Here is a 16,710-nt window from a genome sequence, read left to right on the forward strand (position 1 = left end):
AGCATAGACCGGGCGGTCTCAATAATATGCCTATGCTTTCTCTCGGCTACTCCATTCTGTTGTGGGGTATCAGTACAAGAGGACTGATGTATTGTACCATCAGTTTTGAAAATACCAGAAAGATCTCCACTAGTATACTCTCCCCCTAAATCAGCTCGAAAACACTTGATTGTGGCAGAGTGCTGAGTTTTTACATAGGCCCTAAACTCAGCATAAATATGACTAAGATCAGAACGACGTTTCATTAAATAAATCCAACAATAACGAGTATGATCATCAATGAAAGAGACGTAATATCGAGAACCTCCCTTAGTTTGAATAGGTGTCGGTCCCCACACATCAGAATGAACTAAATCAAAAGGTGCCGAAGAAGTGGAAGTGCTTAAAATAAAAGGCAAAGCAGAAAATTTTCCAAGTTTGCATCCACTACAATCAGAAATATCATCAGGTGGTAAATCACCAAGTTCATCAGAAGTACACATAGAACGTAAACGAGAACCTGATAGATGACCAAGTCTAGAATGCCACAAATAAAATTTTGAAGAAGAAGGTGTCAAATGAAAAGAAGACAAATTGACAGGCATTGCTGCTACGTGAGTGGGAAGATGCAGTTCATCCAACACATAAGGACCTTTCCCTTTTCTATGCCCTGTCCCAATCACTCTCTTGGATTTTAGATCCTGCACATAACAAGAATTTGGAAGAAAACCAACAAAACACCCTGAGTCACATAATTGACCAACAGAAACAAGGTTCATATGTAATTTAGGGATAAAGTAAACATCAGGTAGAGATAAAGAGGGTGTTTGGATAGAGCCAGTTCCTTTCAATGACATTTGTGTACCATCCGCAGTCATAACAGAAATAGATGGAGGGTCAGGAGACATATATGTAAAAGAAGAAGGATCATGAGACATGTGATTACCAGCTCCAGAATCTAAAATCCAGGGAGATGAAGGGATACCTGACCCAATAGACGGAGATGAGCTGGAAGGAGCAGAAAGAGCATAATTATGAGGGTCCTTTTGAAATTGCTGAAAGGCGAGGAACTTCTGAAATTGGTCGACAATAGAATTAGTACCAGTATTCACAGAAAACTCTGAAGCTGAAGCTGAGTGATTTGAGGAGGGCACAAAAGCTGTCGGAGTAGATGGATAACGATTTTGAGATGGACCCTCAAAATACATTTTTTGTTGCCTGCCTTGATATTGTTGTGGAGACTTTCGTCCGTGCCCTGGAAGCTTCCTAGTCGATTCTTTCCGAAGCTCAGGGCATTGATTCTTCCAGTGCCCTGGTTTCTTACAATAATTACAGTTTCCTGTGACAGATGTTTTATACTGGTGTGCAGGAGCTGCTATGATCGGTGCAGACGGAGAGGCTGCCAAAACCGAAGTAGACATATTATGCACCCCTTTTAGAGTCTTCAAACAAGTTTCTTCAGCCATGAGTTCATTTATTACATCTTCAACAGATGGTAGAGGTTTACGGTGCAAGAGACCTGAGCGACAATTTTCAAATTCTGGACGAAGACCCATAAGTAGTTGAACAAGGCGATCCTCATCTCTACTTTTAATATAAGCATCACATGTTTGTAATTCAATAGATTCTGTCAATGCTAACCGATCCCAAAGAGTAGTCATTGCACAGAAAAAATCCTGAATACTCAAGTCATTTTGCACTAATGCACGAATTTCAGATTGTAATTGATACTTAACAGCAAAGTTATTTTGCACAAATAATTTTGACAAATAATCCCAAATTTCTTTTGCAGTTTTAAACTTTGCCAATTGAACACCAATTCTGTGTTCAACAGAGTTGTTGATCCAAGTGATAATCTTTGAATTATTTGTATCCCAAATACGAAACAATTCATCAAATTTTTCAACACCAACTACAGGGCATTTGATTTTTCCAGAAACATATTCCCAAACTCCTTTGCCCTTCAGAAAATTAGTCATCACATAATTCCAATACGAATAATTTTTTCCATCTAAACGGACACCAATAGATTGCAACGAATCGTCACCTCCAGTCATTGTAAACAATTTTGAACAGAACAATCCAAAATAACAAGTAACAATCTCAAATCCCAACTAACAAACGATCAAGGCAATCAAAAGCAATATCCAATCTCAAACGAAATAAAATATTTAGGGCAGATCTAACCATTCAGATGTAGAAGCGGTGAAAATAAACCGAAACATAACCCTACGAGCAAGTATTTAACAGACTCTGATACCATGATAGAATTCATGAATTAAAGAAATTAGAATTCATGAATTCTTACAAGTATATCAAAAGAAGAGTCTAATCTAATATATTATTCCTGAAAGAAGATATTACATCCCTTTATATAAGGTTAAACTTAATTCTATAATTCACATCAATCGAGGTGGGACAAAATATAAAATAATGCATATGTTAACAGGATGGACTTGTAAATGGAAAAGCTCATAATTAGTCGAGCTCATTGCCAGCCGAGTTGGCGGCCGAGTTCACAGTGGATGGTGGGGCTCACGGGCAACGTGTCACCGGCATCGTGGGTAGCACCCAAGGCCTCACAACTAGCAACCTCATAGTCCGACAGTGCTCAATCTAATAGGCTGCCAACACCATGCGGGAAGGGGGGAGCGGTCTCGACGAGAGAGGGAGAGGAGAGGGAGAGGGAGTGGGAGAAATATCAGAACGATGTCGCGGACTTTGATCGTTGGAGTAATCCGACACCGACGGCAGAGTGGTGACGACAACATGCATGAGTGAGAGATCTGTGCAAAGGAAGAGAAACTGAGAAGAGAACACGATTTATGATTTAATACCCTAACTTTGACGGTAAATCGACTTTCGTTGTCAAATTCATCGCCAAATTGGCGATGAAAAAAAATTTCGCCGTCACTTTAAATACGATGAATTTATATTTCGTCGCTATATTCACGACGAATAATTCTTTCGTCGCTTACCGACGAATTTATTTTTCATCATCAAATTTGTAAAAAAAAATTTATTCATAATCAATTAGTGACAAAATACTTTTTTGTTGTAAATTAACGATGAATTTTATGATAAACATATTTTTCACGATAAATTTAACGATGAATTTAATATGCTGCTAATTCTATAATAAATTATTTTTATCATAAAAATTATCATAAATTTACGATGAATATATTCTATCATAAAAATTATTATTAATTTATGATGAATATTTTCATCCTTAATATTCTACTTAAATTTATCAATTTTTTTATGTAGTGATTTGAAGAAATGATGCGTAGGATCCACGTAGAATGATAGCCGTCAGAAGGTTAGACAACTTGTTTCATTTTTTCAAAACTGAGAAAACCATTTGCCTTCTCTCTCTATTTGATGCAACATGCATTGGACTTGGACAGGGTAGAGATACGAAGTCACCTGCCTTCTATCTATTTGGATGCATTGGACTTGGACAGAGTAGGACACGAAGTCGTACTGGTCTCTTTCATTTCTAAAACTGGGGATCATTTGTTAGTTTTGGACAAACCAATTATTTTTTAATTACCCTCAAATTATTATTTTATTACTTTTTCTAAGCTATTAATCTTCTTAGTATTTATCTCTAAAAAAATTAATATAATTTATCATTCTCTATAATAAAAAATAAAATATATCATTTCAGCAGTCCCACATGATCGATCTCACAACCATCTATAAGGAGGAGATAAATTGGAAAGCTGAAGTTAACTACTACGAAGAAAACATTACTTTAACTTCGTCGAGATTCAATTCTTTTCCATTACAATAAATATGTCTCGTAGTAATCAACTCAATCATAATCCAAGCACTATAATTTATCATTCTCCACTCCTAATCCTATATCCATAGTTAAAACATCAATGATAAGACATCAGTTTTTTTAAAAAGAACTGTTTGATTAAATTAATTAATCCTACAAAGAATTTCAAAAAATAGGAAGTTTTATAAAAATAAAATTCCTAGTTCTAGTTCTTTCCCCCTTCTATTCTATTGGTCTCTCCTAGATTTGTTTATTTCACTCAACAAGTAGATGAAATATAACTACTCTAATTATTTTCTCTCTAATAACTAAACCTCTATATATCAAGGGATGGATCTATGAATTAGAATTTAGGAAGCTTGAACTACTGGATTTTAAGTGCGAAAAGAATGAACTTTAATGGACTAAATAAAAAATTTATATAGATAATAATTTTATTTTTGAACTGGGTTAGCCCAGCAGCCAGAACAGTCCTAAGCAAGAAGATTCGTCCTAAATAGTGCGGATCCAGTAGATACGAGGTTAATTATATAGGGGGATATTGCTGAGCAAGTGGGAGAGTAGACAAACACAAAGAATTTGTTGTTCTTCATTCCCCTGCCGAGTTCTCTTTCTGAGATATGTTTCTGGGAATCCAGATCAGAAATGAAAAGAAAAAGAGATCACTGAGTCGTCGAACTCAATTGTTCGTACCAATAGGGGAAGATTTTGATGGATGGATGAGAATCCAATTCCCCAAGAACTGGATTCCGCCCACCAAGAGTTGACTTTGGGAACATGATTAGTAAAGATCTTAAAGTGGTTCTCTTTCTTTCGCGGCAAATAGTTTTCTTGGCACAGATCGTAGTGTTCTTCATCCGGATTTATTCTTGTGAGCAGAGCGGTATGCGATGTTACTGGTTACAGCAGTGTAGTGGTTATCTTCTTGATATGAAGGTGAAGTTCAAGCTTTTGGCAGCGTTGAGCTCGTTCATCGACCAAGCTACGGGGCCTCGAGACATGGCTGGCGACCGGAGCGTGCTCGCGGAGATCGACGCAGCCGTGTCCCGGTGCATCGACGGCAGCAAGCACGGCGCCGGAGAGGAGCGGGTGCACGAGATCCTCTTCCTCGTCTCTAACGCTCCGGGGTCGATCACTTTCCTCTCCCGGCGGCTCTCGGCGCGCCTGCTTGCGGCCGCCGGCCTGGACGACGACGCAGCGGCGGTCAAGACGCTGCTGCTGCTCCACCGGCTGCTCCGCGGAGGCGACCGGTACTTCGAGCAGGACCTGCGCGGGATGTGGGCGTGCGGCGAGCTCAAGGTGGACCTGGTCGCCACCCGGTGCGCGGCGGAGAGAAACGGGTTCCTCCTCGGCTACGCGGCGTTCCTCGAGGAGAGGCTCGGCTGGGCGATCAATCCAGCGGGCGGTCTGCGGCCGACGAAGCTCCCTGCGTCTAGACCGCCGGAAAAAGCGGCGGCGGCGGCAGAGTGGGTCTTGTACAGCCTGCGCAAAAGTCAAACTTTTCTCGACCGGGCGATGGATTGCCTGCCGGAGAACACGTCGGCCGCGAGCCGAGCCATGCAATCGGCGTTCAACATTGTGGTGAGGGAAAGCATCAGGGTGTACGAGAGCTTCTCCGAGGAGGTGGAAGCTGTGATCGCCGCCTACCCCGAGCTCGACGAGCGATCGAAGAGCTCGGCGGCGGAGATCCTGCGCAGGGCGTGCGCGCAAACGCCGAGCCTCTACGATTTCTACGAGAGCTGCAAGAGGAGCACGGCTGACGTGATCGGGAAGAGCAACTTGGACTATCCCTACGTTAGGATCATCACGGCGGCGGAGGTGGCTTCGATCGAGCACAGGAGCCGGGGTCCGACGTCATCCAGCGGAGGATGCAACAGAGGAAGTAGTGGAAGCGGGAAGGAGTCGAGCGCCCTGTTCTGGAAGAAATTGGAGACGACGATAAGCACGGTGTGGGTGGTGTTCGAGGAAGAAGGAGGAGGAGGAGGAGGCTCTCAAACTTGTCGTTCCGAATCCGATGTGCTTGATCGGAATCGATAGCGTTGTCTAGTTCCAAGTGACTGAGGCCTGACGAACTTTTCTGTCTTCTTGTGTGACCACAATTAGCCGCTTCGCGTCTGGAAAGAGACTTTGACATAATGATTTTTTAAAATTATGATCCAATGCAAAATTTTAGCGTAATTTGTACATTAATTTTAATTTAATATTTTTAAATGATACTACTATGGACTGATAGCGATCTCAGTAGTCCTAACGGAAGACTTTTCACTGGGCCCGATCGTACAGACAGGACTCAATCCCATTGGGGGTGGTCAGATAAATTCAAATATAATTTATGATACTTAAAATCAATCTTTAATTTGAATCAATACTTAAACATCCTATGACAGCGTTTCTCATTTGAAAGAAAATCTGTAAATATGCAATTTTGATGATGTCACTTTTTCACTACTAAAAACAACTTTTGAATTTATTATTGGCATAAGAACAATAAAAATGTCTCTTTATATAATTTTCATGTTTACATGTGATTTAAGTTATTTAATTGTACTAATTCCTTTGTTTTTTATTGTATATTAATAATTTAATTATCTTATTATTTTTGGGGAAAAAATCAAAAGGATTTTAGTAAATCATCAAAAGGAGATCTTTTAAAAAAAAATCAAATTGACGACATATCAAAAATTTTATTTCTAAGATATTTGTAGCTGTTATAATTATTTTTAAGTGATTTTAGAATTTAAAATTTATGATTTAATTATAATTATTTTAAAATAATTTTGATCAAGTTGATGAGTAATTTATACATGCTATAGTAGTTATCGGTAGTTAGCTGCTACATAGTTGTAGCTAAATCTTAAATATTAAAAACTTGAACTTTAAATCCTAAATTCAAAATATATCTATTTTATTTAAAATTGATCAAAATTAATATATATATAGTAGATTCTATATGTTATAACAGGTAGAATTAATTGTTCCAATAGCATTAGTAAGAAATAATATTATAGTAGTTACTCGATAGCTTTTATATATTGTAGCAACTATTTAGTAAGACTGAGTATTCGAACAAACCAAATCAATAAATATCAATTAATTTAGTTGAAAAATTAAATTAATCAAAATTTTCAAGTATTATAGATTATTTATAGATTAGTTAGTAATTTATAAATTACTTACAAATTTATCGATTATTTTTTATTTTTGATTTATTCGATTTAATCGAATAAGAAATTTTACAATCGAAACCGAATCGAATTAATAATATAACTAATTTTTTTTAAAAATAACTAAAATTCTAAGATAATCAAATTAAAATTTTAAATTTGATCAGTTCAATCAATTTATTAAATTTAATCAAATTTTTATTTACCTCTACTAACTAATAATTGTTATTTATTCTTAGCATAACAACACCGTTAATGCTCTTTTGATTTGATTTGATTTGATTTTTGAAAAAAAGGTTTACATAATTTACGATACCCTTTTATTTTTTGCCCTATTAATTTTATATTGAATTATTTTAGATTATTAATTCATAATTTATATTTGTAGATGCAAATTACATATTTATATTTTTTTCATTATCTGCTTGATCGAAACTCTGGGTGAGTTTATTTTAAATAAAAAAATTCCAAAATTAAAAGAATCCGAAAATTAAAGAAATAACACGATAATATTTTATCAATTAAAATTTTGATATCTACGTTATTATATAGAATTAAATTGATAATTGTAAATTACCAAAAATATATGCTAGTGTTTATCTTTAAAAATAGGAGCTATTTTTATCAAATCACACCAAAATAGACATGAACCATATTTAAGTCATGACCCACCCACAAGTGGAACCCTTGTGGCTCGAGTCACATTGAGCACAATTCAAACCGTGTCAAGAGAATAAGAGGATGTGATATGCTTGAATGAGAGGTTAGAAGTGAGATTCGAGATAATCATTGAAAAAAAAATTAAAATTTTGTTAAGATCAATTTAGCATATTTAGTGGGCACAAATAAATACTTTCAAACTAACCTTTTTAATAGACAAATCAGATACTATTTTTGTCGAGTTACATTCAGCCTAGACACGCAGTCGTGCTAAGCCTCTCGCAACATGATCATATCTTTGGCTGGTTCCAACACGATACAATCTGAATTTTGGAGTAGTGTTGCGGGTAGCCCGACCTATTTGATACTACCATATGAATCTTATAGATTATCATTTGAGAATAAGGTAAACTTAAATGGGATTGAAGGTACTACTTCAACAACAACTTCAGTAAAAGTTGGAATCCGCCATCCTAGCAACATCACTATATGTGAGGAGATAAATTAGAAAGCTGCAATTGATCATGACGGAGGAGAACATTGTCTCGGCAACAACAACAACAACAACAAAATGTAAAATGGTAGAGTAAATGGACTAAGCTTTTCTTGAAGAATCTCTCCTAAAGGACAGTTAACAAACACCACTGCATTTCAAATGCCTGGTGGAAAAGAGATTGAGAGTGGCATATGGAATATTTCAAAATTATGCATACTGATCTTGAATGATGTGGCAGGCAAAAGGGAATATGATCTTGGCATTGGTTGACTTTTGGTTTATGGATCAGGAACTTGCCCATTTCCCTGCGAGTGCAAACCCCACCAACATCAGGACAGTGATGTGATTTTGGCATTTTGACTTTTGAGTGGCATGTCTGAACTTCATATCGGCAGTGTTTGGGAAATTAACTCAACTACAAGACACCATAAGGAATAAATTGAATTGCTGGTTGAAAAACAGTAGAGGCAGTAAATTTGACGTGTATTTACATAATTGATCAGAATCAAAGATCTTAGTTAAGTATTCGAAACACAGTAATCAGAAATCTCAAAAATAGTTAGTTAAGAGACAATGTTGGAGAAGTGATGTAGTAACTCTTGCTTTGCGCTGTAGCTTCAATTGCCTTTCTTAGTCACACTTTACGATTCTGTACAGGTTAATACAACATCAAAATTAGAAACGAAGAAAATAGTCTGAAGAACTGATGAAGCTCCAAAGCAATGCCAATATATTTCCAAATTGTAAATAATTGGATGAGTTTATTTTTCTCTTTGTTGTGGGTGTAAATTGCAGGTGCAGAACAATTAAGCCAAGTACCTAAATGTTTTCTTTCATAAGCCAAAGTATAAAGAGATTTGGAAATGGTTTCAAAATATTTGAATGCAATGCTTTCCTGACATTCATCAGTTTGAAATTCTAGCCAGTGGCACAATACAAGGCATATTCACACTCCACTGTTTTCAATTTTCAAAAGAAGCTCCTAACTACCTGTAATCACTGTTTTGCCCATGCACAAACCTAACCCCCCCCCCCCCCCCCACTGTGGCCGGCCAGCACCCCACCAGTGGCTGGCCGCCGCCGGCCACACCACCGGTCGCCGCCGCCGGCCACACCAACGCCGGCCGCCACACTTGCGCGCCGCCAACACACCTGCACGACACCAACGCCCGCCAACACACCTGCACGACACCAACGCCCGCCGCCAGACGGCCGCCGCCGGCCAGCACCAGCAACCCTAGCACTGCTGGCCGGCGAGCTCCAGCAACCCGCCCGACCACCCCTTTCCAGCCCCACAAACGAAAAAGAACAGCGAAAAACGAAATAAAAGGAGATCTTACCTTCGAGCAAGGAGAGGAAGCGCCGCCGGAGGAGATTGCCGTCGCCGGAGAAGCTGGAAGGCGAGAGAGGGAGAAAAATCGCGAGACGGCAGCGCTGCGGGAGAGGAAAATCGCGAGGGGGGAGAAAAGGGGATCGGCGGAAACTTTTAATCTAGGGTTTTTTGCGACGAAATTTTATTCGACGCCATATTCGTCGCAATTTGCGACAAATATACTAAATTGTCGCAAATTTGCGACGAATACTATTATTCGTCGCAAATTTGCAACGAATAATAGAATTCGTCGCAAAATCACGTGGGTCCCGGGTGAGTAAGTGGCACCGGAAACGAGAAATTTAGCAACGAATAAATCTAATCGCCATATTCGTCGCAATTTGCGACAAATATACTAAATTGTCGCAAATTTGCGACGAATACTATTATTCGTCGCAAATTTGCAACGAATAATAGAATTCGTCGCAAATTTGCAACGAATAATTCGTCGCAAATTTGCAACGAATAATAGTATTCGTCGCAAATTTGCAACGAATAATAGTATTCGTCGCAAATTTGCAACGAATAATAGTATTCGTCGCAAATTTGCAACGAATAATAGTATTCGTCGCAAAATCACGTGGTTCTTTGGCACCGGAATCGAGAAATTTAGCAACGGATAAATCTAATCGCCATTTTCGTCACAAGATTTCCGACAAAAATACTAAATTGTCGCCAACTTGCGACGAATCCGTCGTTCGTCGCAATTTCAGCGACAAAAAAACGTTATTCGTCGCAACTTATATGGATTGGAATATTTTAATTTTTCCGGGAAATCCAATATTAGCCACGAATTTACTTATTCGTCGCAAATTTGCGACGAATAAGTCAATTCGTGGCTAAATTGCGACAAATTTAGCGACAAACTTTGTTCATCGCAAACTTTACCACAAAAAAATTTTTGTCGCAAAATTCGTTCTAAATTAGCAACGAATTTTGTTTTTGTCGCAAATTTTGTCTCAAATTTGCGACAAATAAATTTTGTCGCAAAAGTTTGTTGCTAAACACCCTTATTTTTGTAGTGAATGAATGTCACAAACTGTAGCGTCCGTCAAGGCTCTGGTAAGGGCGGGCGTTACACATTTGACTAAAACATGATTTCTTATTTCGTAAATGTTTATACAAAAGATAAGTCTTTTCAGTATACATCCTAACAACAATTCTAAAGGCGGTTCAGCAAATAAAAAACTCAAGTACACCCCATGCGTAAAATGTGGAAAACCGCATCTTGGAGAATGCCGCAAGGGTACAAATAAGTGCTTTACCTGTGGATTAGAGGGGCATAAGGCTCATGCCTATCCTACCAAGTTCCAAGCACCCCCTCAGCAGCAAATTCAGTACCAGAGTGCACCTGCACAACTGCATTATATGCAAGCTGCACTGGAAGGTCCTCAAATAAGTCAAGGAAGGTTGGAGGCCCCGCCAATTACAACAAATGCCAAGGTTTTCTCTCTTACCAAGGAGGATGTGGCGAATGCTTCGACAGTTGTCACCGATCAGATATTTATTTACAGTTAGTATGCTACGACATTATTTGATACTGGGGCAACGCATTCGTTTATTTCCATGCCATTTGCTAAGAAGATAGACATACCTCCACAAGTTCTAGATAGTAAATTTTTAACAACCCTGCCTTCGGGGGAAATAATGGCATCTACCCACATGTTGCATAATGTACCAATCAGAATCGCAGAAAGAGAACTCTATTGCGACCTGATAGTACTCGATATGCAAGATTATGATGTCATATTTGTTAGGAAGTATACTCCATGATCCAACAGAATCAGTTTGGGGGTGGTCCACACGAAGATCCGCATTTGCACATTGAAATATTTTCAGACGCCTGCAGTACAAGAAGGCAACAAGGGATCAGTTTTGACGTTCAGAGATTGATGCTTTTCAGATTCTCATTAAGAGACCGGGCGAAGGACTGGTATCATTCATTACCTCCGAATTACATAAACTCTTGGGAACAATTAGTGAAGATTTTTATGAACAAGTTCTATCCCCCAAGTAAGACTGCCTCAAGTTTTCAACAAATGGACGGAGAGACACTCTTTGAAGCTTGGGATAGATTCCAAGGAATGTTAAGAAAGTGCCCACATCATGGACTAGAGAGATGACTTATCATTCACACTTTCTACAATGGAATCAACTATCAGACGAAGGTTTATTTGGATTCCGCTGCAGGAGGTGCACTAATGAATAAAAGCTTGGAAGAAGCCGAAGAACTAATTGAAAATGTGGCACTCAATCACCATCAATGGGCAAATGAAAGAGGTAATGTGCAGAAAATTCCAGAGAAGTACAATGTCGACCAATTGTAACGCCCGCCCTTACGTGGGCCCTCGACGGATGCTACAGTTTCTTTTCTTCATTCATTTTAAACTACTATCATATACACACTTAACTTAACTAAACATGCAGCGGAACTAGTAATAATTTAAAACGGTTCATATATAATAGTAGGGAAACATGATAAACCAACCTAGGTTGCATTTCAATTCTAGGTTATCAAGTTCTAAACATGAAAATGAAATAATTGTCAGGTATTACTAATACAAGGTAAATAAAATATCATTTAATCATGCAAGGCTAATTGCATGGCCCGAGCATAATCAAGTCACCACACACATCCATCTTTACCGCCCCGTCCTGCTGCCTTCCATTTGCTCAGTACCTGCTAACGGGATCTGCAAGATAAGGGAAGTATCTATAAGCATAAAGCTTAGTAAGTCCCTTTCCTACTCACAAAATCCATTCGTTACATACATCGTACGTTAAGTAAATAAAGCATATCATTCTTTCCTAACATGTATAAGCAAACATTGAACATTCACATTTCATATATTCAACATAGAAAACGTTTGCCTTTTTGAAAACTATTACTTTAATAGTTAAACATAATCATCAACATCTTTGGGGATCCCTGGCTTGTACCCATTCATTTCTTTTTGACGCGCCATTCTTTAGTACTTTAGCCTGCAGGTCTAGAGTTCGAATCTGAGGAAGACAAAAATCCACTGGGCAGGGGTGGAATGTCCGAGTAAGGTAACGGCACGGTCGATGGTCGACGGCCCATGACCCACAGAAAAATAGGGGTCGGGATAAGTAGAATTCCCTCGGGCGGACGGGCGGGTCGTTACAATAAAAGGCGCCTTTTATTGTAACGACCCGGCCCAGCCCATTTGGCGGTCCATTCGGTGGCCCATTTGGCGGCCCATTTGGCGACCCTGGTGGTCGTCGACCGTCGACCGTCGACCGTCGGCTCGTCGACCGTGTCGTTACTCATCTAGACTTCCCACCCCTAGAAGTGGGTTTTTGCCTTCCCCAGGATTCGAACTCTAGACCTCCAGGCTAAGTACTAAAGTTTATGAATCCTGGTACCAAGTATTCTCAAGAACACTTGGTACCAGGATTCATAAACTTTAGTACTTAGCCTGGAGGTCTAGAGTTCGAATCCTGGGGAAGGCAAAAACCCACTTCCAGGGGTGGGAAGTCTAGATGAGTAACGACACGGTCGACGAGCCGACGGTCGACGGTCGACGGTCGACGACCACCAGGGTCGCCAAATGGGTCGCTAAATGGGCCGCCGAATGGACCGCCAAATGGGCTGGGCCGGGTCGTTACACCAATACACTAAGCTAAATGCACAGATTGATGCCCTTACAAAGAGGGTTGAAGGCATGAACGTTGGTAAGGTCCATGCGGTACGGCGGGTTTTGGAATCGCAAGTTGAAGGTTAGGGTTGCGAACAAATGACAAGTTTAAGGATATTTTTATTTTAAAAGATAAATATTAAAAGATATTTTTATATTAAATTTTATATTAATTTGAGAATTATAAAATATCCTACCTTACCAATGTAATTAGATTTCAGAATTATAATCCATTTTGTTGATGTGGTAGTAATATTATATTATTTAAAAATTATTGATAATCTAAATCAAATAAGAATATTATTGATAATCTTAAATAGATAATTAAGTTTATCAAAGATAACCCTTCAACCAAACACCCCCTAAGGGTTTTTGTTTTTGACAGTGCAATTTATTCTCCCAGGGCGGTTCCGCTTGCCACGCACGCGTAGTCAGGCTGCGCATACAAGTTGCGGTTTATTTTTGAACTGGGTTAGAGCCCAGAACAGCCCAGAACAGTCCTAAGCAAGAAGATTCGTCCTAAATAGTGCGGATCCAGTAGATACGAGGTTAATTATATAGGGGGATATTGCTGAGCAAGTGGGAGAGTAGACAAACACAAAGAATTTGTTGTTCTTCATTCCCCTGCCGAGTTCTCTTTCTGAGATATGTTTCTGGGAATCCAGATCAGAAATGAAAAGAAAAAGAGATCACTGAGTCGTCGAACTCAATTGTTCGTACCAATAGGGGAAGATTTTGATGGATGGATGAGAATCCAATTCCCCAAGAACTGGATTCCGCCCACCAAGAGTTGACTTTGGGAATATGATTAGTAAAGATCTTAAAGTGGTTCTCTTTCTTTCGCGGCAAATAGTTTTCTTGGCACAGATCGTAGTGTTCTTCATCCGGATTTATTCTTGTGAGCAGAGCGGCATGCGATGTTACTGGTTACAGGAGTGTAGTGGTTGTCTTCTTGATATGAAGGTGAAGTTCAAGCTTTTGGCAGCGTTGAGCTCGTTCATCGACCAAGCTACGGGGCCTCGAGACATGGCTGGCGACCGGAGCGTGCTCGCGGAGATCGACGCAGCCGTGTCCCGGTGCATCGACGGCAGCAAGCACGGCGCCGGAGAGGAGCGGGTGCACGAGATCCTCTTCCTCGTCTCTAACGCTCCGGGGTCGATCACTTTCCTCTCCCGGCGGCTCTCGGCGCGCCTGCTTGCGGCCGCCGGCCTGGACGACGACGCAGCGGCGGTCAAGACGCTGCTGCTGCTCCACCGGCTGCTCCGCGGAGGCGACCGGTACTTCGAGCAGGACCTGCGCGGGATGTGGGCGTGCGGCGAGCTCAAGGTGGACCTGGCCGCCACCCGGTGCGCGGCGGAGAGAAACGGGTTCCTCCTCGGCTACGCGGCGTTCCTCGAGGAGAGGCTCGGCTGGGCGATCAATCCAGCGGGCGGTCTGCGGCCGACGAAGCTCCCTGCGTCTAGACCGCCGCAAAAAGCGGCGGCGGCGGCAGAGTGGGTCTTGTACAGCCTGCGCAAAAGTCAAACTTTTCTCGACCGGGCGATGGATTGCCTGCCGGAGAACACGTCGGCGGCCAGCCGAGCCATGCAATCGGCGTTCAACATTGTGGTGAGGGAGAGCATCAGGGTGTACGAGAGCTTCTCCGAGGAGGTGGAAGCTGTGATCGCCGCCTACCCCGAGCTCGACGAGCGATCGAAGAGCTCGGCGGCGGAGATCCTGCGCAGGGCGTGCGCGCAAACGCCGAGCCTCTACGATTTCTACGAGAGCTGCAAGAGGAGCACGGCTGACGTGATCGGGAAGAGCAACTTGGACTATCCCTATGTTAGGATCATCACGGCGGCGGAGGTGGCTTCGATCGAGCACAGGAGCCGGGGTCCGACGTCATCCAGCGGAGGATGCAACAGAGGAAGTAGTGGAAGCGGGAAGGAGTCGAGCGCCCTGTTCTGGAAGAAATTGGAGACGACGATAAGCACGGTGTGGGTGGTGTTCGAGGAAGAAGGAGGAGGAGGAGGAGGCTCTCAAACTTGTCGTTCCGATGTGCTTGATCGGAATCGATAGCGTTGTCTAGTTCCAAGTGACTGAGGCCTGACGAACTTTTCTGTCTTCTTGTGTGACCACAATTAGCCGCTTCGCGTTTGGAAAGAGACTTTGCCATAATGATTTTTTAAATTATGATCCAATGCAAAATCCAATGCAAAATTTTAGCGTAATTTGTACATTAATTTTAATTTAATGTTTTTAAACGATACTACTAAAAACAATTTTTGAATTTATTATTGGTATAAGAACAATAAAAATGTCTCTTTATATAATTTTCATGTTTACATGTGATTTAAGTTATTTAACTGTACTAATTCCTTTGTTTTTTATTGTATATTAATAATTTAATTATCCTATTATTTTGGGGAAAAAATCAAAAGGATTTTAGTAAATCATCAAAAGGAGATCTTTTTTAAAAAAATCAAATCGACGACATATCAAAAAATTTATTTCTAAGATATTTGTAGCTGTTATAATTATTTTTAAGTGATTTTAGAATTTAAAATTTATGATTTAATTATAATTATTTTAAAATAATTTTGATCAAGTTGATAAGTAATTTATACATGCTATAGTAGTTTATAAATCCTAAACTAAAATATTATTAAATCTTAAATTGATCAAAATTATTTGAACTTTTATCGTCACTTTAAATTAATCAAATCATTTTAAAATAACTATAGCAACTACGTAATAACTTTTATACTTACGTAGTAGATTTTATATATTATAACAGTTAGAATTAACTATTACAATAACATTGAAAGTAAGAAATAATATTATATCAGTTACTCGATAGCTTGTAGCAACTATTTAGTAAGACTGAGTATTCGAACAAATCAAATCGATAAAATATCGATTAATTTAGTTGAAAATTAAATTAATCAAAATTTTCAAGTATTATATATGATTTATAGATTAGTTAGTAATTTATAAATTTACTTACTTGTGAATTTATCAATTATTTTTTATTTTTGATTTATTTGATTTAATTGAATAAGAAGTTTTACCATGAACCGAATCAAATTATATATAACTAATTTTTTTAGAAAACAATTGAAATTTTAAAATAATCGAATCAAAATTTTAAATTTAATCGGTTCAATCAATTTATTAAATTTAATCAAATTTTTACTCACCCCTACTATAATAATAATTATTTGTTATAGCATAACAACAGTTAATGCTCTTTTGATTTGATTTTATTTTATTTTTGAAAAAAAGGTTTACATAATTTACGATACCCTTTTATTTTTTGCCCTATTATTTTCATATTGAATTATTTTATTTTATTAATCCATAATTTATATTTGTAGATGCAAATTACATATTTACTTTTTTTTTTCTTTATCTGCTTGATCGAAACTCTGGGTGAGTTTATTTTAAATTTAAAAATTCCAAAATTAAAAGAATCAGAAAATTAAAGAAATAACACGATAATATTTTATCAATTAAAATTTTGCTATCTACGTTATTATATAGAATTAAATTGATAATTGTAAATTAACAAAAATATATGATATTGTTTATCTTTAAAAATAAGAGCTATT

At 39.0% G+C, this 16,710-nt stretch overlaps 2 protein-coding genes and 1 non-coding gene across 3 annotated transcripts; 2 read left to right on the top strand and 1 right to left on the bottom strand.

The window, feature by feature from the left end:
• The first annotated feature begins 4,623 nt into the window (after positions 1-4,623).
• Positions 4,624-5,936, top strand: LOC141834159 (putative clathrin assembly protein At1g33340). The gene has a single exon (XM_074721611.1). The coding sequence runs from the start codon at positions 4,655-4,657 to the stop codon at positions 5,804-5,806; it is 1,152 nt and encodes a 383-aa protein (XP_074577712.1). The 5' UTR covers positions 4,624-4,654; the 3' UTR covers positions 5,807-5,936.
• Positions 5,937-11,465: 5,529 nt separating this feature from the next.
• LOC141834238 (small nucleolar RNA R71) lies at positions 11,466-11,574 on the bottom strand. The gene has a single exon (XR_012602289.1). It is a non-coding gene; the product is annotated as a small nucleolar RNA R71 (small nucleolar RNA).
• Positions 11,575-14,049: 2,475 nt separating this feature from the next.
• On the top strand, positions 14,050-15,297 carry LOC141832801 (putative clathrin assembly protein At1g33340). Its single transcript, XM_074720181.1, has one exon. The coding sequence runs from the start codon at positions 14,078-14,080 to the stop codon at positions 15,176-15,178; it is 1,101 nt and encodes a 366-aa protein (XP_074576282.1). The 5' UTR covers positions 14,050-14,077; the 3' UTR covers positions 15,179-15,297.
• The last annotated feature ends 1,413 nt before the right edge of the window (positions 15,298-16,710 follow it).

This window comes from Curcuma longa, chromosome 8 (assembly GCF_044706935.1).
Source record: "Curcuma longa cultivar G26 ecotype Majalengka, Jawa Barat chromosome 8, ITB_CL_G26_1.1, whole genome shotgun sequence".
In the NCBI taxonomy this organism is placed as follows: Eukaryota; Viridiplantae; Streptophyta; class Magnoliopsida; order Zingiberales; family Zingiberaceae; genus Curcuma; species Curcuma longa.